The sequence below is a fragment of the Arvicanthis niloticus genome, chromosome 8 (genome assembly GCF_011762505.2).
Source record: "Arvicanthis niloticus isolate mArvNil1 chromosome 8, mArvNil1.pat.X, whole genome shotgun sequence".
In the NCBI taxonomy this organism is placed as follows: Eukaryota; Metazoa; Chordata; class Mammalia; order Rodentia; family Muridae; genus Arvicanthis; species Arvicanthis niloticus.
The window spans coordinates 4,577,622-4,598,689 of NC_047665.1; the positions used below are offsets into that span (position 1 = coordinate 4,577,622).

The 21,068-nt window shown below is 42.7% G+C and overlaps 1 protein-coding gene across 1 annotated transcript in view; it reads left to right on the top strand.

Annotated features, from left to right (window-relative positions):
• The window catches only part of LOC117713748 (ATP/GTP binding carboxypeptidase 1), a 47,063-nt gene that overhangs the window by 22,259 nt on the left and 3,736 nt on the right, over positions 1 to 21,068 (top strand). Inside the window, exons 2-8 of the mRNA XM_076939831.1 lie at positions 2,232 to 2,356; positions 4,179 to 4,246; positions 5,800 to 5,863; positions 6,670 to 6,816; positions 8,712 to 8,843; positions 12,105 to 12,198; positions 19,598 to 19,635. Of these exons, the coding sequence (XP_076795946.1) occupies positions 2,232 to 2,356; positions 4,179 to 4,246; positions 5,800 to 5,863; positions 6,670 to 6,816; positions 8,712 to 8,843; positions 12,105 to 12,198; positions 19,598 to 19,635 (668 nt within the window). The remainder of the gene's footprint in view (positions 1 to 2,231; positions 2,357 to 4,178; positions 4,247 to 5,799; positions 5,864 to 6,669; positions 6,817 to 8,711; positions 8,844 to 12,104; positions 12,199 to 19,597; positions 19,636 to 21,068) is intronic.

A 21,068-nucleotide genomic window follows, 5' to 3' on the forward strand; every position in this document is an offset into this window, starting at 1 on the left:
AAACAATGTAGTGGACAGAGTTTATCTCAGCTGAAGTTCCAGGTTACAGCCGTAGCTGCAGGAGTCACACAGCAGCTGCCTGCTCATGTACGTCTATTCAGCTAACTTCCTTTATTCTCAGAGAGCCCAGGGCCCAGCCCATGAATGGGTGCCATCCATGATTGCTTAGGTCCCCACATGCATGGCCATAAGACAACCCCATCTAGATAATTTCTATTACAACTCTTCTAGACAACTATAGGTTGTGGTAAGTTGTCATTTAAAACTAACCATCCCAGGCACATTTAGAGTTATGTTTTCTTTAAAATTTATTTGTGGGTGTGTGACTTTTCTCGAGGAGCTATTGGAATGAAGTGAAGGCCATTTCTGATTTCCAGAAGGTAGGTCCGTGTCTTAAAACAGGCAGTGTGTGTAAAGAAAGAGAGAGAAGAGATACAAATATCCTTTTAGTTTGCATCAGAGAAATGGGACCGGCTGGCAGAAGATCCTAGCTGACGTGTGTTGGTGAGTGCGATCTGGCTGAAGGGATCATCATCAACTCCTCCTCCTCTGTTTTCTCCCCACGCTCCTCTTTCTTCTTTCTTTGTTTTTGACACAGAGTCATTTGTGTAACCCTGGCAGATGGTGTCTTGGGGTTTCAGTTGCTGTGATAAACACCATGAGCAAGGCAACTTACAGAAAAAAGGTTTTTTTTGTTTTTGTTTTTTTTTGCTTATAGTTCCAAGTGGCCCATGATAGCTGGTAGCAGGCAGTTGGAACCATAACGGAGTGCTCACATCCTGAACCCCAAGCAGGAGACTGAGAGTACACTGTGGGGGGGAAGATCTTTTGAAGCCTCAAAGCTTGCCCATACTGACAACACCTCCTCCAATAGGGCCACACCTCCCGATCCCTCTCAAGTAGTTCTACCAGCTGGGGACCAAGTATCCAAACTCAGGAACCTGTAGGGCCATTCTGTGAGTAGTGGCCATTTTTACTCACAGATGGTAAATCAGAGCAGATAGAAGTCCAGCGTACCAGCCAGAGAGAGATTTACAATTGTTATTATTATTGTGTGTATGATGTGTGCGGGGATGGGGTGGGTGAGGTGCACACATGCTGTGGTGTGTGAGAAGGTTATGGACATCTGAGGACTTGGTTCTCAAAAGAGAGCTTTTAAGGAATGAGAATACATTGCTCTTTTGCCAAAACTCAACCCAAATCAAAGAAATGGAAAACCCCAAGTCCTCAGAGAGGATTTCTGGTCTCTGAATGGCAGGTCTTCCTTGCTTGCCCCCCAGTCCATGCTCCATTCTGACTGTTGTTCTTACAGGCCTCATAGCTATTCCAGCCACTTTGCCACCTCAGAGTCCACATGCTTGTCGTGGAGTTTGGATGGTCATGACTCCTTTCTGCCACAGTCTGAGGGGCTCACTATCTAACTTCTATCAGAATTGCCTTTAAATGGTACCTTTAAGAGGTGCTCGTGGAGACTGCTTACCCTTGCACTCCTCCTCTGATACCCACTAACTTCTCTACCCTGCTTCCCCCTCCAGATCACTTCCCACTACCTGAAAAGCTTTGTAACTCATGGATATACTTACTTGACTTGTGCATGAGAGGCAGGTTATTTTATTCTTTTGAGATGGTATTTTATTGTGTACCTGGTATGGCCTGGAAAGCTCTCTGTAGTCCAGGCTTGCTTTGAACTTGGAGTAATCCTTTTGCCTCAGCCTTCCAGGTTCTGGATTTACAGGCACGGGCCACTGCACTTGACTAGAATCAGGTGATGTGGACACATTCAAATAAGGAGTGTGAGCACAGAGAGAGGGTCAGATAGGACAAGTGTGTACATATTGGCATAAAGGACGGAGCACAGAGGGCCTGGTGGCTTTAGGGTACGGCTGGTGGAGTGCATTCTTACTTGATTTTGCAAGTGTAAAATGGATGAGGATGGAGTGGGGCAGGAGGAAGGGCTTTTCTGTTTTGAGAAGAGCAGAGCAACTACAAAGGCTTGGAGGAGGAAACCTTGCAGGGGTGATAGAGGATTCCTGGATGGGTGAATGCATGCTTGTTGTTTGTGGATTTCTAAAATAGAATGTATTTCTCCATCAGAAATTAACAGTGCTATAAAGGCAATGAGGGGCTGTGACATGGACATGGTTAATATTTATATTAGTGATCTCTGTGAGTAAGATTCTCTTCGCAGTTGACACAGAATCCACACTAATGGAGAGTAATGTTCTTTTTAGCCTTGCCAATAGTTCTCGGGTTGTGGGACTCCTGGCTCAGCTGGAGAAGATCAATACGGATTCCACAGAGTCAGATACTGCCAGATATGTTACATCCAAAATCCTTCATTTGGCTCAAAGTCAAGGTAAACTCTAATCCCTTCCTTGTTTTATAGAATACTTTTACAATTCTTTAAAAGTAAATAGTAAGAGTATCTTGATTTTTAATATGAAGAACATTCCAGTTTGTGAAGACTGGATGGAAGTAGGAGACTGAATGCCTTTGGAGAGGTTGATTCTCAGTGTGCTTGTTAGATTTGATCCCTGTTCAGGTAAGTGCCTGAGAGAAAGCTTATGCAGGAAACATGTATTTTGGTTCTGCCTCTGAGGCCACAGTTGATGGCCAGGTGGCTCTGCTGTCTAGGGCCCTTTTTAGGAGGCAGCATGCTGTGGTGGGAGAGTGGAGCAGCCAAGTTGTTCACCCCTTGACATCCAGGAACAAGAGAGTCTGCACGCATGGCTTGTCCCCCTCATTTTTCTGTCAGAAACCCCTACTGCGGCTTGCATCCTCTACATTAGCCCGTGTGTCTGGAGTGCTCATAGGTGTGGGTGAGTGGGCATCTCTGGGCTCTGCTCCTCTCCTAGGTAGCAAAGTTTAGAGCCTGCTTACTAAGCACCAAAACACACCTTGTACCCTAATTTCCAAAAGGCTCATACTTCTATAATTCCATCTCACACAGTATCACTGGCCCTTAAAACCACACCCCAACAGTCTGAACAACTCCTGTATTACATGCAAGTCCAGCCCCAAGGCTCTTCTGAGACTTAGACTCTCAGCTGTGAGCCACAGTGAGACCCACAGAAACCTGTGTGCCTAATACAGTGTTCTGCCTCAGCCCGGTAAACTGCTAAGGCCTACTTTTCCATGGCATATGGGCCATGAGCAGGCATGATGTAGCTCTCAAATCTGGGATCAACCCTTGAGGGTTCTCAGCTGTAGCCCACCTGGCTTCTTTCCGGGGCAGGGCGCTCTGCTTGCTGCCTGCCTTAGTAGGCGTTCATGTTTCTGGAGGTTTGTGTTCATGCATCTGGTCCTGAGAATGGTCACTGCACAGGCTGACAAGTTAGGGCACAGGTTAGAGAGATTGTGTTGTAAGGAAGCTAAGGCTCTATGGATTCTCCATATTAACATCACAGTCTCCCAAGATGATGGGAGACCCTGGGGTCGAGTAGAAGCTGTTGGGTCAATGCTTTGTTTTGACTGAGTGTCCAGAATCCCGGGGTAATACAGAGATTGGTGAGGGACTTAGAGGCTGTGTGTACTGTGTTCACAGACACACAGGTTTCACTGTGTGAAGCTGAGAATTTAGTGGCTCATTAGTGGCGGAGCTCTCTCTGTGTTGTCTGATTATATCTGTAACATTGATATCTAAAGTGACTTGGCTATTTAAGGCACCAGCCCTACTTTATATACCAAGGATGTACTGACTCTTTGAAGTAGTATTTGTTTTCTTGTAAGATTTGTTAGTTTTTGGTGGGTGCAGCTGGGCTGAATCAAAGCTAAGACTGCCAAAGGAATACACACATAAAAGGAATACACACATAAAAGGAATACACACATAAAAGGAATACACACATAAAAGGAATACACACATAAAAGAGTTTTAGTGTAAGAACGCAGTGTGCTTGTGGGTGAGTGTGCCATGCTGGTTAGCGTTAGCAGGATGCAGCAGTGAGCAGATGTGAGGGGGTGTTTTACATTTCCATGACATTTCACAGCATGTGACTGGTTTAAGTTGTGACAGTCACATGAACTGGTGTGAGATGATGCCTGAGAGGAGAATTAATAACAGTAGAGGGATGAATATCCAGGATCCAGCTTATGTTGTCTCAGTGGTAGCTATGTGCAGCAAATTCTAGGAATTCTTTTTGGTTCATGTTTAAAGAAATTTATTTTTTACTTTTCAGAAAAAACAAGGAGGGAAATGACAACTAAAGGTTCTACAGGCATGGAAGTTCTGTTGTCAACATTGGAGGTATGCAGGCTCTAACAGCCTATCACAGGAGGGATGCTGAAGTGAACATAGATACACGCAAGCATATACACACACACACTCACACATTCACACACACAGACACACATTCACACACATACTCACAGATACACACTCACACACACATATTCACACACAGCCATACATTCACACACATATACACAGAGACACACACACACTCACACAGACACACATTCACATACATACACACACACTCACACAGACACATTCACACACACTCAGATTCACACATACACACATAGACACACACACACTCACACAGACACATTCACACACATACACACACAGACACATTCACACACACTCAGACATACACTCACACAGACACATTCACACACACATATACACAGACACATACTCTTACACACTTACACACTCACACACATACACACTCATACATAGACACACAGACACACACTCACACATAGGAGGAGGGATATTGAAGTGAATACACACGTGAATGTGCTAATTTGTATTATGTAAACATCTGTTTCCCAGTGATTATAATAACTAAAATTTAATCTTGGGTATTTTTTAAAACTTTTTTTAAGACTTAGATTTTTAAAAAACTTACCACTGTGTTTGCATAGGAGGATGCGGTTCACATGTGGTGAACCACAGAAGGCAATTCTGTAGGGTCAGCTCTCTCCTTCCACCTTTGATGGCTTCTGAGGATTAAAGTCAGGCCCTAGGCTTGTGCGACAAGCATCTTCACCTGCAGAGCCATCTGCAGGCCCCAAATCTTAATCTTTTTTGTTAAAAAAAAAAAAAAAGAACTTATTTCTCACTGTATGTGTCTATATGTGTGTGCATGCAAGAGCGACTTCTTACTGAGTATATCTGTGTGTGTGTGCATGTGAGAGTGATTTACTGTGTGTGTCTCTGTGTGTGTGTGTGCATGTGAGTGATTTCTTACTCTGTGTATGTGTGTGCATGTGAGAGCAATTTCTTAGGGTGTCTGTGTGTGTATGTGAGAGCGATTTACTGTGTGTCTCTGTGTGTGTGTGTGTGCATGTGAGAGCGATTTCTTACTGTGTGTGTCTGTGAATGTGTGCGTGTGAGAGTGATTTACTGTGTGTGTCTGTGTGTGTGTGCATGTGAGAGCAGTACTCATGGAGGCCAGGGTGCTGGGTCCTCTGGAGGTGGAGTTCCAGGTGCTCATGAGCTGACTGGGGTGGGTGGGACAAGATGCAGGCATAGGTTTTCTCTTTTACTGTGTGGGTCCTGGGACTTGAGCACCCATCCCAGTCAGCTCACAAGCACCTGGAATCTGCATCTTGTCCCATGAACTCCATGTCGCCTCCATATGCACAAATATATAAATCAATAAGCTCATGTAAGAAAAATGGTGAAGATACTGCAGTTTTATTGGTAAGAGTACAGTGGGAGTCAATGCAGTTATGCCTAGAGAGATCAGAAAGGTCATCTGTCAGACATAGGGCGGTACCTGCAGGTTAAAACATTTGAAATAAAAATTCAGTGCTTTAATAAGACAAATCAACTATTTGTTTCAGAACACGAAAGATCTTCAAACTGTACTTAATATCCTAAGCATTCTCATTGAGCTTGTATCATCTGGTGAGTTTTGATTCACTTTGATTTGGTTTGTATTTGTAAATAGTGACCAGAAGTGTGTCCTGTGTACATCATTTAAACTTTCTTATTAAAATTTGGGAAATGAAATGTTATGTTCCTGTTGTTGTTCTTGTATGAGGGATGAGGGAAGGGGGCAGAGAGAGGGAGAGATGAGGTGGGGGTGGTTGGGTGCATGTATATTAGAAGGCATTGGGTGTCCTCCTTTCTTATCTGTCACCTTGATCCTCTGAGGCAGAATCCGAACCTGGAGCTCGAGGTTTTCAGATAGGCTAGTAGCAACCCACTGATCTTCCTGTCTCTGGTCCCCACGGTGCTGTGAGACTGAACCCAGCTTATGACAAGGCTGCTGGGATTGCCTCATGGCTGCATGGCAAGCTCTTAATCCCTGAGCCTTCTCTGCAGCTCAGTGCCTGACTTTGATATCTTCAGACACTCCTCACATTCTCCCTGCCTGCTTATGCATGCAGCACCTTGAGCCTAGGATTTTGGTATCATTTGTGTTGATATTTTGTGTGCTGCACTTTAGTGTTTCACTGTTAGTGAGGCAAAACAAAGGAGGAGCTGAGTGTGCTGGCAACTGCCTGTTTAGCCGGCATTGGCAAGGCTGGAGACCCCAAATTGTAAGGCTAGTCTGGGCTGGATAATGAGACTTGGTACTAAGACCCAAACTGTGATTTTGATGGTACTTGGTTTTAGAAGCCAATGGTTGAAACAGTTCTTGAATGCTAACTAATGGTGATGTTCACTACGCGAAGATATGCTGTTTGCAGTATTTTAAAACATTTTAGGTGGAGGCCGAAGAGCGAGTTTCTTAGTTGCCAAAGGTGGTTCACAAATACTGTTGCAACTGCTTATGAATGCCAGCAAAGACTCTCCCCCACACGAGGAGGTGATGGTGCAGACTCATTCCATTCTTGCTAAGATTGGACCAAAAGGTAAGAGGTCTGTTTTTATGATCAGTGGCCCTAGAGCCATCTTTGTCTTAAACTGCTTAAATTTTTAAGTGTAAAGTACTCCTTTTTCTTGGGTTTAACAGTGGGCCGAGGAGGGGACAGGACCAACTGCTTAGTTAGGGGACAGAAAATGTCACGCTCTTTGAATGGACCCTGAAGCAGTGTAGAAGTGTGGGTCTTCATAAGTGAAAGCGACTCCTGGAACTTCAGGTTACGTTTGAAAAAGGCCGCCCTTGTACTACACCGTGTTGCCTTAATCTTGAAGTGTCTGAGTGGGAGCATGCTACTTGCCTTTGTGTGTAGGCGTGTATGTCTTCATGTAGCATTGCATGTGTCTAACTCATAGCTTTAGCAGATTGTGTTGTAAAGAGTGTGGCCATGTGGTGACCTTGAGACTAAATGTGGTAATATGTTATCTTGACTCTTCTTTTTCTTTAACTTCTGTATTTAAGATTCACGAGATCCTTTTTTGATTTTTTTTAGAAAATGAAATAAGGTTTTAGTTATTGATAAATATGCTAGTATCTTCTTCTTTTGCTAATTCAATCAAGTTATCTTTTCATGAAATTAAGATATTATTTCTTCCATTTTAGTTTACATAGGGCATCATTATTCTGCATCTTAAATCTGTGCTTTTCCCATTACTGTTTGTATAGTTCACTGAGGCTCTACAGTCATTTCTTGAATAATTTTCTGTTTTTCTTTCCTGTGAAATGCAACTTTCCCTTTTGCCTTAAAATTTCTGTTGTTTATGACTTACCTCTGCTATTCCTATTTCTTTTTTAAAATGTTCATATTCTTCAACTCTTTTTACTTAGTATTTTTAAAAAATGGTTGTGATCTGTTTGTCTAAATAAAACTCAAGAATTTGTGTTCTTTATAGACACAGTAATGCTGTCAGTAAATGTCCATTACTCTGACCTGCACATGTTAAATGTGTGTGTGGGAAGATATTATCCTGTATTTTACAAATATGTATAATTATTATGTTAATCAGAAATTAAAAATAAAACATTTAAGAGATGGAAATGGTAATTGCTTTGATTTGGTTGTTCCATGCCGTACTATGTGTAGAGTTATCGTCACAGTATCTCTTCTACTTCCTTATAGATTAAAAAAACTTTGTCGTATTAAAGTGTGTATGTGTGTGTACATGTGTGTGTGTGTGTGCGCGTATGATGCGCATCCACATGTGTACGTGAATGCAGATGCCTGAGGAGTCCATAGTTGTCAGAACTCCCTGGAACTGGAATTAAATGTAGTTGTGAAGTGCTTACTGTGGATCCTGGAGGTGAAGTTGGGTCCCTGGAGGAGCAGAAAGCACACGTTGTTAAGCCACCTCTCCAGCTCCTCATTAGAAAATTGACGTTTTTGTCACATTATTTTCTATTTAAGATTTTCATATTTTACTAATTTGTATATCATTTTATAGATATGAAAATAATATGTTCATATTAAATAATCCTGGTAATTGACATTTAGATTCTTTACTCCTGTTCCTGTGTGTACTTGTGGGGTGTTGAGTTAGACTTCCTTTCCTTCTTCTGGGACCGTACATGTTGGGCTACTCGAGTTCCTCCCCTGTCTTACTCTCCTGTCTGTTCCTTGATATGTTGTTGTAGGATGTGCTTTAGAAGGAGAAGGGGTATTAGAAATTATGCAGAAGTTGTTACAATTTTGACTATTTCATGTCAACTTTACATTTATGTGAATGTGTAGTTGAGATTTCCTGTGTCTCTGCCTTTTTGGCAGTTCTAGAGCTTGTACCAAGGGCACATGCTAGGCAAACCCTCTACCACTGACTTATATCCATAGTCTTCATTGTTTTTAAATTATTTTTGTTCAAAGGTTTTATTTGAATAATTTTTTTTAAACAGATAAAAAATTTGGAGTGAAAGCTAGAGTTAATGGGGCACTGACTGTAACTCTGAATTTGGTCAAGCAGCACTTTCAGAACTACCGTTTGGTTCTACCTTGTCTTCAGCTCTTACGTGTGTATTCTACCAACTGTGAGTACTTAATGATAGCTGTGATTTTTCAGCATTCTGAAGTTACACAAAATAATGTTTTAAAACCATTTAAAGTCTATAAATCTCTAAAATATGTGGAAAAGTAAGCGTAAATGTGACTCCTAAGTCAGCAAAAGGGATGTGGAGTAAGAAGGTGAGGTGACAAAATCTAAGAATTGTTACCAGTTCCCTTAACTTGTAAAGGACTAGGGTAAGGGGAAGCCTCCCATGGAAGAGTATTGAGTATTGGCTACTGGGAAATGCTTCTGTCTGTGCAGTGGTTGTAATTTTCAACCTAACACAATCCAGACTCTCCTGGGAAAGCGTCTCAGTGAGGGATAGTCTAGGTCAGGTTGGCCTGAGCGTTGCTCTGGTGAGTACCTTGATTGTTAGTTGAGGTGGGAACATCCTCCCATCGTGGGTGGCACTATTCCCTAGCCAGAGGATTCTGAGCTGTGTAGAGTGGAGAAAGTGAGCAGAGGGCATGCGTGCACCCATTGCTCTCTCTTCCTGACTATGGTTTATATGGCCAGGTGCTTGAGGCTCTTGCTGCCTTGACACCCTGCTGGGATGGACTGTTACCTGGGTTTATGAGCTAAATAAAACCTTCTCCCCGTAAAGTGCTTCTTTCTGTCATTCTGATCACAGCAACAGGAAACAAAGATAAGATACTGTTGGTGTTAGCTTTTCTATTGCTGTGAAGAAACATCATGATCATGGCAACTCTTATAAAGGACAACACTTAATCGGGTCTGGCTTACAGAACAGAGGTTCAGTCCATTATTGTCATGCTGGAAAACATGGCGGCATCTAGGTAGACATGGTACTGGCGAAGGGGCTGAGAGTTCTACATCTTGATCCCTAGGCAGCAGGAAGAACAAGCAGGCCACTCTAGGTCTGGCTTGAGTATATCAGGCTTCGAAGGATATCCCTTAGTGCCACACTGTCAACAAAGCCACACCTACTCCAATAAGGCCACACTTCCTGATAGCGCCACTCCTTGTGGGTCTGTGGGTCCATTTTCTTTCAAACCACCATAGATACTCTATATGTTCACAGATGAAAGAGGAGAAGGAAGACACATAGTCTCACCAGCAGTGTTGAATTATCATCCCATGATAGGGAGGCTGCAGAGTATACAAAGACTGGTGCTGGAGTCTCTGAGGAAGCTAGAGATAAGTGGTTGTATAGGGATGGTCTCCAGTAAGCCCACAAACCACTCCCTTTGTTATGTGAGGTCTCAAACCTACAAGGCAAACATTTCTTGTATGGTTTCTGACTATGAAATAAATGAACCATGGGGAGATGGTTCATCAGTTAGAAAAGTGCTTGTTGTACAGGCATGGGGACCCAAGCTTTGAATGCTAGTGCCCTTTGCCCATAACCCGAGCATGGAGAAGAAGCTGAGAGGGGGATCCCTGGAGCCTGTTCTCAGCTTGTCTTAATGAATCACTGAACTGTAGATACAAGGAGAGATCCTTTGTTAAAAACTACAGAACAATAGAAAAGACACTTGACATTGACCTCTGGCCTCCATAGGTACACTCATGTGCACACACATACTTAGATGCTCATACACACACACTCACACACACATATTAGCAATAAAGTATAGACCATTTGTATGTCATGAAAAAATATAATCCAATGCATGTGTGTGTGTATGTGTGTGTACACTGATAGTTCCATTGAAGGTGAACACTGTGTGTGTACACTGATAGTTCCATTGAAGGTGTACACTGAAAATTAACAAATACCTATGACTAAAAAGGATGCAAGGAAATGGAAAAATTTGGTATTTAATCACCAGAGTTAAGAACACAGAAACAGGAAAATTGAAAGAGAAGTTAGGAGAAAAAAAAGAAAAAAGAAAAGTGTTACTTAGATCTCAGCCCTCAGGAGGCAGAGGCAGGCAGACCACAGAGTGTGAGATTGGCTTGCTCTTCAGAACAAGTGCCAGGCCAGCCAGGGCTGCAGAGAGAAACCATGTCTGGAAAACCAAACACAAAGCAAACAGCAACAACAAAAAGAAAAGAAAATCTACATGGATTAGGAAAGAGAAAATTGTTTGAAAAATTAAAATGATTTGAATTAAAAATGAAATAATTTTGAATATAGCAGACAACCAAGAAAGAAGGTGTTGTAAGTGTGTCAGTGAGAGCTGTTGTGGCGACAGCTGAGCGAGCGTTTCCCTGTGACACAGGAGCTGCAAGTTTTGGTGGCATTTTATTGACTTAACCAGTAGAAGGCTAGCAGAGGGTTTCTGTGTAGTTTTTTTTTTTTTTTTTTTTTTAATGCTTTTTTCCAGACAGGCTGTCTCTGTGTAGCCCTGGCTGACCTACAACTCACTCTGTAGACCAGGCTGGCCTCAAATACAGAGCTTCCCCTGCCTCTGCCTCCTGAGTGGTAGGATTCAAGACAGCCAACTACCAAACCCTGTTCTTGTGTAATTTCTTTAAAGTAACATTTGTCCAGAATTTAAAATACTGGACACAGTCCTCCCACCGTCTCTTCTCTGTAGAATACCAGAATGCTGTTGTTTTGATCTCCTCAGGGAGGCTTTAGTGAAGCTCCTGTCTGCATCTCACTAGGTTGGACTCTGCACAGTGCTCTGAGCTCCACCCTGGCTGTCTGAAGTACACGTATACTTTGTTGCTGCTGGGCATTTCTGCAGGAGGGCAGGACTCAGGAAGCCCTTGCTCTCTCCTCATCCTCCCACCTGCAGCTGTGTCCATGTTCATACCATGGCTTTCATGCTAATGTTGTCCACCCTGCACCTCTGCACACCTCCTGAGCTACTGTAGAACCGTCCTTACCTCCACCTGGCTCCTGCCACACCAGCTCCTGTCCTTGTTGATCGAGCTCAGGCCTCATTATCTGCAGATCCCTGTGCTGTACTCTGAAGTAGGGGTGTCCAGTGGAGTAACAGCCTACAACCTTTTCTGCATCTAGAAAATGACAGAAATGCTTTACGTTCTTGGCCTGCTCACTAAGCTCAGGTTGCTTAGAGCAGAGCCTGTATACTTCTTGTCTTTGATTCCCAACACTCGAACTTTCCTGGTGTCATCTGATAGTAGCCATGTTTTGGAATGCTTGTTCCCAAGTTCCCATAAAAACAAAGCAAGTACCAACTCCCAGACCCTACAGCTGACCTTGAGAATGCCCCGGGTAGCTTGCATCCATATTGACTAAATACTCCAGGTTGTTTTTGGATCCATCACTGAGATTTAAATCACTTTGTGTTTTTTTCTTGTTTCTTAGCTGTGAACTCAGTATCTTTAGGTAAAAATGGAGTTGTGGAGCTGATGTTTAAAATCATTGGACCATTCAGTAAGAAGAACTCGGGTCTCATGAAGTGAGTAAATGTTCTGATGCGAGTGGAAGTGTATCTTTAGTCATTCTGAGCTTCACTGCCTTGACGTGTACCTGAGCAGGTGACGTCAGCTGATTCTAGTTTCTAGTTCTTAAATAGTCATTTCTTATAATAAAGATGTTCTTAATTAAAATCAAGTACATTATTTAAAGATGATGACTTTGAATGCTTGGACCCTGTGAGAGGAGCTAGGCTGTTTGCAGTGTCACTCCCTGAGGCCTTTGTTGAGTGCCTACTCTACCCTTTCCTGCTGAGCTCAGCTTTTACCGACCACTTCCTCCATCTCACCATTATTGGATGGGTCTGAAAGTTACACATTTCTATTTTGTCCAAATCATGTTATTCTTTTTATCCTTTCCTGTCCTGGAATATGTATAGGTGTCTGAGTATATGTACCTTAAGGTTATATTGTGTGTGTATGTGTTTTCATTAATTTATAGGTCCTGTAGCTTCAGAACTGAAGTACTTTGTGTTAGGGGCCATACTTAACTGTAGTTCTACAGAGAGTGTTTTGTTTGAGGCTCACGCAGCAAGGCTCATCCTTGTTGTACCCTGTGTGTGTCAGTGTGCATCATCATCCTGTCCTTGTGCTGCTGCCATAGTGCTGTTGGCATGCTTTGTTGGAGACTGTTGAGCAAATCATAGGTATTTTCTGGGGTGTGCTTATCTTTCTCTCCCAGGAAATTAATAGACTACGTCAGCATGTACTCTGTTAAGTAAGGATCAGAAACTTAGCGTCATTGCTTCAAAGATATCAACAGGCTAATGCTGTAATAGATAATCATCTCCATGTTCCTGGGTTATCTGTTTTATATGGATTTGTTTAGATGAGAAATAAACAAGTTAAGGAGTGTGTACCTTCCTGGAGAGGTCGCGTAGTTCTGTGAACTCCCAGTCCGAGCAGTGGCCAGCATTCTGCAATTGCTGTTGCATCTTCTGTCTATCCATGTGTCAGATCTGCCATGGCGTTTGATGTGTGAGTTCTTCAGTTTTATTACTATCAGGCACAAACTTTAGGTTGCCATAAGTCCATTTCTATGCCCAGCAGTATTAATATCATTTCCTGTTTTTGACTGCTGATGAAAAATCTTCTTAATACTTAGATTATTTGGATCAGGGTTCAAATAAATTTTATTTGTTGGTTGTATCTCATAATTCTTTAAAGGCAACAGACAGCCTACTGTTCTGTTGTATTCTTGAAGGGTCTCTGTGATGTTTAAAACATGTCCCATTCTAGATGAGGGGACTGTGTGCACAGACCCTGGCATATTGGTGGATGAGGGGACTGTGTGCACAGGTCTTGGCTAGGTGCTTGGTGTGTCCTTTATTTGTATTTGCAGCTTGCCTACATTTTTTAATTATATGTTTCAGAGGTCGTGGTGGTGGGTGCTTGTGCTGAGGTCTCTGTTTGTCAGAATATGTCTTCCATCTGCTGTGTCATGATTCAGTATCCATTCTTCCCACTGTCTGAGTCTGTTGGCGGATCAGGGGCTGCAAGACAGTAACTGCTGGAGCAAGGAACTCAGTGCTTCCTGTTCCCCACAACCACTTAACACCCTGCACACATATGGCATGCACTCACATCCATACACATATGTACATATAACATGTAAAACATAATGACTATTTGGAAAGCTGCCTTGTGTGTATGCACTCATGCATTTTCCATGCTGTTCACGTGAAGGTCAGAGAACAACCTGCAGGAATAAGCCTCTCTTTCTACCGTGTGGTCCTGAGAATTGAACTCAGGTCACCTGACTTATCAGTAAGTGACTTTACTTGCTAAGCCACATGGCTGTGCCTCTGTTTGTATTTTTAAAAGAACCTAAAAAAGGTTTACATTTATTTTAAACCATGCACTAGCCAAACATCAATGTTCTTATTGCCATTCTTTAGAAATCGGTCCTTTGCCACCCTAGTTAAGAACATCTAGAACTTTCTGTTGTTCTTACTTCTTAATGCTTTATTTAAAAGGGAAAGGGTCAGTGGAGATTCATATCTGCAGCTGGAAGCTTCCCTTTAGGATTTCCTTTCTTCTCTGGTTTTAGGTTTTAGACTTAAAACTGTTAGTCTAGAAGGAGGCAACCCAAGCTGTTATTATAGCTGTGTTCTTCAGTGTCCTGTGTCTTTGTCTTCCCTCCTACAAGGAGAACAATCAGTCTAGATTTGGGCCCACGTCATGCTGAAGGTCACTGCTAGGACTGACCTCCAATTGAACTTAGGTGTGTGCTAGTTTCCTTAATAACTAAACATAAACTTTTTTTCCTCATTGCTCATAGGCTACCCTTTGGGTTATTATAATATTCTTTTGTGTGGGAAGTAGAAAAATTGAAAAACTCTCAGAGAAAGCATAAACACTTTGAAAGAGAAATTGTAATCTGTTAAAACAGTATGAACTATTTATTGAAATTTTTTGCAACTTTAATAAATTCACATTATTTTCTAAGTATAGTATTTAATTATTTTACAGAAGTTGACATTGGTTTATCTGTGTCATAGAGCCCCAGTGTCTTTTATGCTGAAGTTTATTACCTTTTCAGTAATGCTTTGGTCCCAGTTTTCAAGATGATTGCAAGTTGGTAAGTTCTCTTAATTTATACGTCTGTGGAGCATGCTCAGTGCCACTGATGTAAGAGTTTCGCCTTCAACATGGAGAATAAATATCAACAAAAATCATTAGTTGTAGACTAGAAACTGTCAGAAGCACTTTTCTTTTGGCTCAAGCATGGTATAAACAGCTGCCAGTTGGAAGGAAGACGTCCTCAGGGGTTTTGCAGTTTGGAATGAAGAATTAGCTGAATGGGTTGTAGAGATGGCAGTTCAGTTCCCAGCACCCATGTCGAGTGGTTCACAACTGCCTGTGACTCTAGCTTCAGGAGATGGCCTCTGAAGGCATGTGCCCACACTTGTGTGTGTGTTCTCTCTCTCTCTCTCTCTCTCTCTCTCTCTCTCTTTCTCAAAAAATGTTAGCTAAAGATGAGAAAATGGAAGTGAATAAGTAGCTATATTCAGTGCATTATGTTAGTTCCCAGCTGATTTGGTGGCTGGAAATGACAGGCATTTACTGCCCCACACAGGTTTAGAGCTCAAGAGCTCCATCTCACTTTCCCAGAAGGCTGTTCTCTTCTGCATGCTCAGGGAGAGTGTGTCCTCCTGTCTTCTTGTTAGTGTTTGATGGTTTGCTGGCAAGTCCTCAGCAATCCTGGGTAGTGGTAGCTTTTTACCTTCTGCTTGCAGCCATAGGAGATGGTCTCTTCTCTTCTCTTCTCTTCTCTTCTCTTCTCTTCTCTTCTCTTCTCTTCTCTTCTCTTCTCTTCTCTTCTCTTCTCTTCCTCTCTCGCTCTCTCTCTTTCTTCTCTCCCCCCCCCCTCTCTCTCTTTCTTCTCTCCCCCCCCCCCCTCTCTCTCCTCTTTGTCTCTCTCTGTGTGTGTGTGTCTTACATGGTCTTCTCTGAGGATATCAGTCAAGAGCCTACTTACCTTCCAAATGATCTCATCTTGACTGATTATATATTCAGTGGCCCTGCTTCTTAGTAAGGTTAGATCCTGAGTCTAGAGAGATGGGATACAGTTCTTCTTGCTAACAGTGATTAAGTTAATTGCATGTGTTTGTATTTGGTGAACGTTCTGGTCTTTCATCTGCACATTGTCAGCTGTTTACATTTACCTTGTCCCTTAAAATGTCTTCTATATGCTGACTCATGTCTGCACAGAAGTTGTTTAGGTGGTCTGAGAGAGAACATTATATTGAAGTGGCAAGAAGCACTCGCTGGCATCCATTCCTTGGTGTCAAGAGTGAGTGGCATGCAGTGTGTCTTGCAGTCTCTGTTGTTGAGTGCTTGGAGGAGTATATATTCTGTCTCAGTTTAAGTTGTACTTTTCCTCCCTGCTCCCAGGGCTTGACAGGGCCTCGGGCATTAAGGTCAGGTGCCCTATTATGGATCTGCACTCTTTGTGGGTTTTATCGCCATTGAGAGGAATTTATACCAAAGAGTTAAGCAAGGTGCTACAGAGACAGCATTACTAGCTGTGTTTGGACTCACTCTGTGGTATAATGCACCTCTGACACAGTATTCTGTCCATCCTCAGGGCCTGTGCAGCCTGAGAACGGTTGATGTGTGGATGTCCTTGTCTTCTTACGCTTGGCAGGCAGTTTTGAGTATCTGCCCTGTGTACACAGGCCCACAGTGTTTTGCTTTTAAGGTGATGCCAGGCATGTGCCACTTTGTTATATTCAGTCTTTATAATGTGGCAGCTCCACAGATGGAAATTTCTGGCATTCTAGAAGGCTGCCAGGCTTGCAAACCTTTGCAGTCTTTAGCTACTGGAGTCTTGTTAAACAGTCTAGAAAGAGGACTGCAGTGTGTCCCTGATTTTGAGGGTGAGATGGTGTTGGTTGATGAACTTCTGCATACTCTCCTTTAAGGATCATTGGCGTCAGGCCCTCTGCACAGCAGATAGGACTCCTTTATAGCAGGCGAGCTCCTTGAGCTTCAGCAACACCAGGCCCTGCTTCTAGGCATTGCCTCCAGAGCAGCAGACAGTCTTCTTTAGTTCCATGGAAGTCTGTCTGTTCTGTCTTCCTCAGCAAGACTGTGATGAGCGCCAGGTACATCCCACTGAGGGCTTCTGGCAGCTTTCCTACCACAGAGGAGAACTTAGCTCTGGTAAGTCAACTGCAGACAATGCAGCAGCTGCAGCAGCCCCTCCCTGTGCTGCTGCTTCTTCAACCATTGCCTAAACCCGAATCTCTGTTGTGCTGCCCGTCTGCCCCGCAGCCCCACCCACCCTTGGAGGATTGCAGCAGCCATGCGGCTCACCTTGCAGCCCATGTTGATTTTATTTTAGAGAGCATTCTTTCTGATTTTGCAATTCCCTTTATCAACAAGTAGCTTATATTAATTTACACATGATTTTTTTTAAAGGTGGTTTTAGCAGATTATAGTTTAAATTTTATAGCCTCTGTATCCATAAAACATTGATTTCTGGTGTAGTTGTGAATGATTAATTGTTTTTGGGTTTAATTGTGATTAGTGTTCATCCAATTGCAGGCCTCTGGTGACTCACTCTGTGTGTCCATCTGGTCACTCACACTCTGTGTGTCCATCTGGTCACTCACACTCTGTGTGTTCATCTGGCCACTCACATTGTGTGTCCAATTGGTCACTCACATTGTGTGTCCATCTGGCCACTTAGCACTCTGTGTATCCATCTGGCCATTCACACTGTGTGTTCATCTGGTCACTCACACTCTGTGTGTGTCCATCTGGTCACTCACACTCTGTGTTCATCTGGCCACTCAGCACTCTGTGTATCCATCTGGCCACTCACACTGTGTGTCCATCTGGTCACTCACACTCTGTGTGTCCCCATCTGGTCACTCACACTCTGTGTGTTCATCTGGCCACTCATACTCTGTGTCCATCTGGCCACTCACACTGTGTGTCCATCTGGTCACTCACACTCTGTGTGTTCATCTGGTCACTCACACTCTGTGTGTTCATCTGGCCACTCACACTCTGTCCATCTGGTCACTCACACTGTGTGTTCATCTGGCCACTCACACTGTGTGTTCATCTGGTCACTCACACTCTGTGTGTCCATCTGGCCACTCACACTCTGTGTGTTCATCTGGCCACTCACACTGTGTGTTCATCTGGCCACTCACACTGTGTGTTCATCTGGCCACTCACACTGTGTGTTCATCTGGTCACTCACACTCTGTGTGTTCATCTGGCCACTCATACTCTGTCCATCTGGTCACTCACACTGTGTGTTCATCTGGCCACTCACACTGTGTGTTCATCTGGCCACTCACACTGTGTGTTCATCTGGTCACTCACACTCTGTGTGTTCATCTGGCCACTCACACTCTGTCCATCTGGTCACTCACACTGTGTGTTCATCTGGCCACTCACACTCTGTGTGTTCATCTGGCCACTCACACTGTGTGTTCATCTGGTCACTCACACTCTGTGTGTGTCCATCTGGTCACTCACACTCTGTGTGTCCATCTGGTCACTCACACTGTGTGCATTCATCTGGCCACTCACACTGTGTGTTCATCTGGCCACTCACACTGTGTGTTCATCTGGCCACTCACACTGTGGGTTCATCTGGTCACTCACACTCTGTGTGTGTCCATCTGGTCACTCACACTCTGTGTGTCCATCTGGTCACTCACACTGTGTGCATTCATCTGGTCACTCATACTGTGTGCGTTCATCTGGCCACTCACACTCTGTGTGTGTCCATCTGGCCACTCACACTCTGTGTGTTCATCTGGCCACTCACATTGTGTGTCCATCTGGTCACTCACACTCTGTGTGTTCATCTGGCCACTCACATTGTGTGTCCATCTGGTCACTCACATTGTGTGTCCATCTAATCACTGCTTCTTCCTTACCACCCACACACTTCATTGCTGGAGTTTAAATTTCTTACGTAGTTGTTGCATATGTATGTACGTTGTGTTACATGATGTAGATTGTAAAATTATCCATTGAAGTGATGTTTGTTTTAATTCCTACCCATGAAGGAGTGTGTAGTAGGTACTCAACAAACGCTTAATGGTGAGTGAGACACTCCAGCTTGATAATACACACATTCTTAGTGAAAATTATGGATAAATCTTACAAGGAGATATTAGGAGATATTATAGTATGTAGGCTGACATTTTTGAAGTTAAAACTGAGGGCCATTTTTTCCCCAGTAACTTACTTTTTATAAATAATTTGAGTTATAGGCTTTCTACAGTGATAGATAATGTGTCTTTATGGCTGATTATGGTAGCTGATATCACGGTGTGACTGAGTATATTCAAGAAAATGTATATATCTTCAATTTTTAGGGCTTTTACCACGTCCCGTGAAGGGGGAATAATTAGGTTTACTTCTAAGCTGTAGGGTTTATAGTTGTTATCCCGTATATCTAAGGATCCCAGCACATGGCACTAAAGTTAAAGAAAGTTAAGGACACTGAGAGCTCTGCAGGCCTGAGTTAGAGGTTACAACGGGACCTTATTTTAGTTTGCTGTAGTCAGGGCCCCTGAGGCCTACCTTCTGCTGCTTTCTGCACTCTGAAAGCTCCAGTGCTGACTGACACTGTAACTGACCTCATTTATCTAGCTGTGACAGAAAGACTCGACAACGGTAATGTTATTAAGATTATATTAATACTTTTAGTATTTTAATCTTACTATTTAATTTTGAACTTAAGGACCAGAGGCACACAGAGAAGCACCACATAATTAGTACTGTTGCAAGAGTAAATGCACTTGGAATGGATAAGAGACAGATGATATTTGACAAGATTGCATGCTTTTATTGTAGCTCCATTTCACTAGTTTTGTTGTTGTTTGTGTTTTCTTGTTGTGTTGACAGGGTTGCTTTAGACACTCTTGCTGCATTGCTAAAATCAAGTAAGTTTTTAAATACTAGAAATAATAGTAATTAAAATATTCTAAATGTATATTTATGTTCAAGAAGCTTGAAATTAGATTTAGTGCATGTTCAAAGTTGTGATAGCATATTAGATTTACTTCTCAGGACGATTATGCTTATATGACATTGACTTCTTTTCTTTTAATGACAAGGCTTTATGCTCATGTCAGTAAATTAGAAATATGAAAGTGATGTGCTTAAATCAACTATCCAAATGGATGGAATAAACTCTAGCTCAATAAGCCTGTCATAAGAATACATATCAGCTTCATATAACATAAGTTTAACATAGTAACTTTTACTAGAAATTTTGTTCTCACTGTAAGTTCAAAATCCTGACATTTCGGGAGTAGCAATGATGGGAACTTAGTGCAGGGAACTCGTCTGCACACAACCTGCCGCCGCCTGCCGTCAGAGCCGAAGCACAGCTATATGAAGCTGCCGAAGACTAAGTGCTGCATGTATGACGCGCTCTTCATACATATGTGACACATTCTTTATACATACATAATGCCTTCTTCATACATGCTCAGTATGTTTTTGAAATATTTTCATAGTATTCTTCCATACAGTCAGTTGCTTCATTAACATTTAATCTTGACATTTAGTCTTAAAGACCTCTCTTTCTGTTGATGGCTTTTTTATGCCCCCTCTCCCAGGACATAACTGGCAGTTGGTCAGAAACTGTTGTCAGGGGTGGGGCCCCCTTGTTTACTAATCAGCTTTTGTGCCACATACTTTTAAGAGTAAGGTGATTAGTTAAAAGTTCATCAGTTGCCACTGGCACAGTGACATGCACCTGTCATTCCAGTAGGCAGGAAGCAGAGGCAGGGAAATTGCTGGCAAGTTCAAGGCTAACTTGGTGTACATAGTAAGTTTCAGGTCATTCATGGCTACATAGTAAGATTCTGTCTTAAAAGAATGAGTAAAATTAATTTAAAAAATGTGATTTTTGTTGTTTGCCAAATTCCCATTTATACACTTTTCCCTTTGGGGTGGAATGGGCGGGCTCTTTCTGTCTGTGATGTGGTAAATTGAACAACAGGGTTACCTAATGAAGCAAGGCAGCTGTTTCTACTTAATATCTCTTCAAATTACACACTACACAACATAGGACACTATAATGCACAACAGTGTTTAATAGCAGGCTGCAGATTTTTCAATGGACCAGGACAATTTGGAACATTCTCTATTAGATTTTAAAACTTGCTTATTGTGGGTCAGCCACTTACATTAGTGGATAAATTTGCTCTAAAATAAATGTGGCGTGGGAAGTGCACGCAGGAGTGATGAGCCCAGCAAGCGCACAGCCCTGATCATGCAGCCAGGGCCTCGCTGGGTTGCACAGCAGAGGATGCAGCTCAATAGCAAACCTACACTTTGTGCTTCAAAAGGGAAGGAGTTTGTGAAT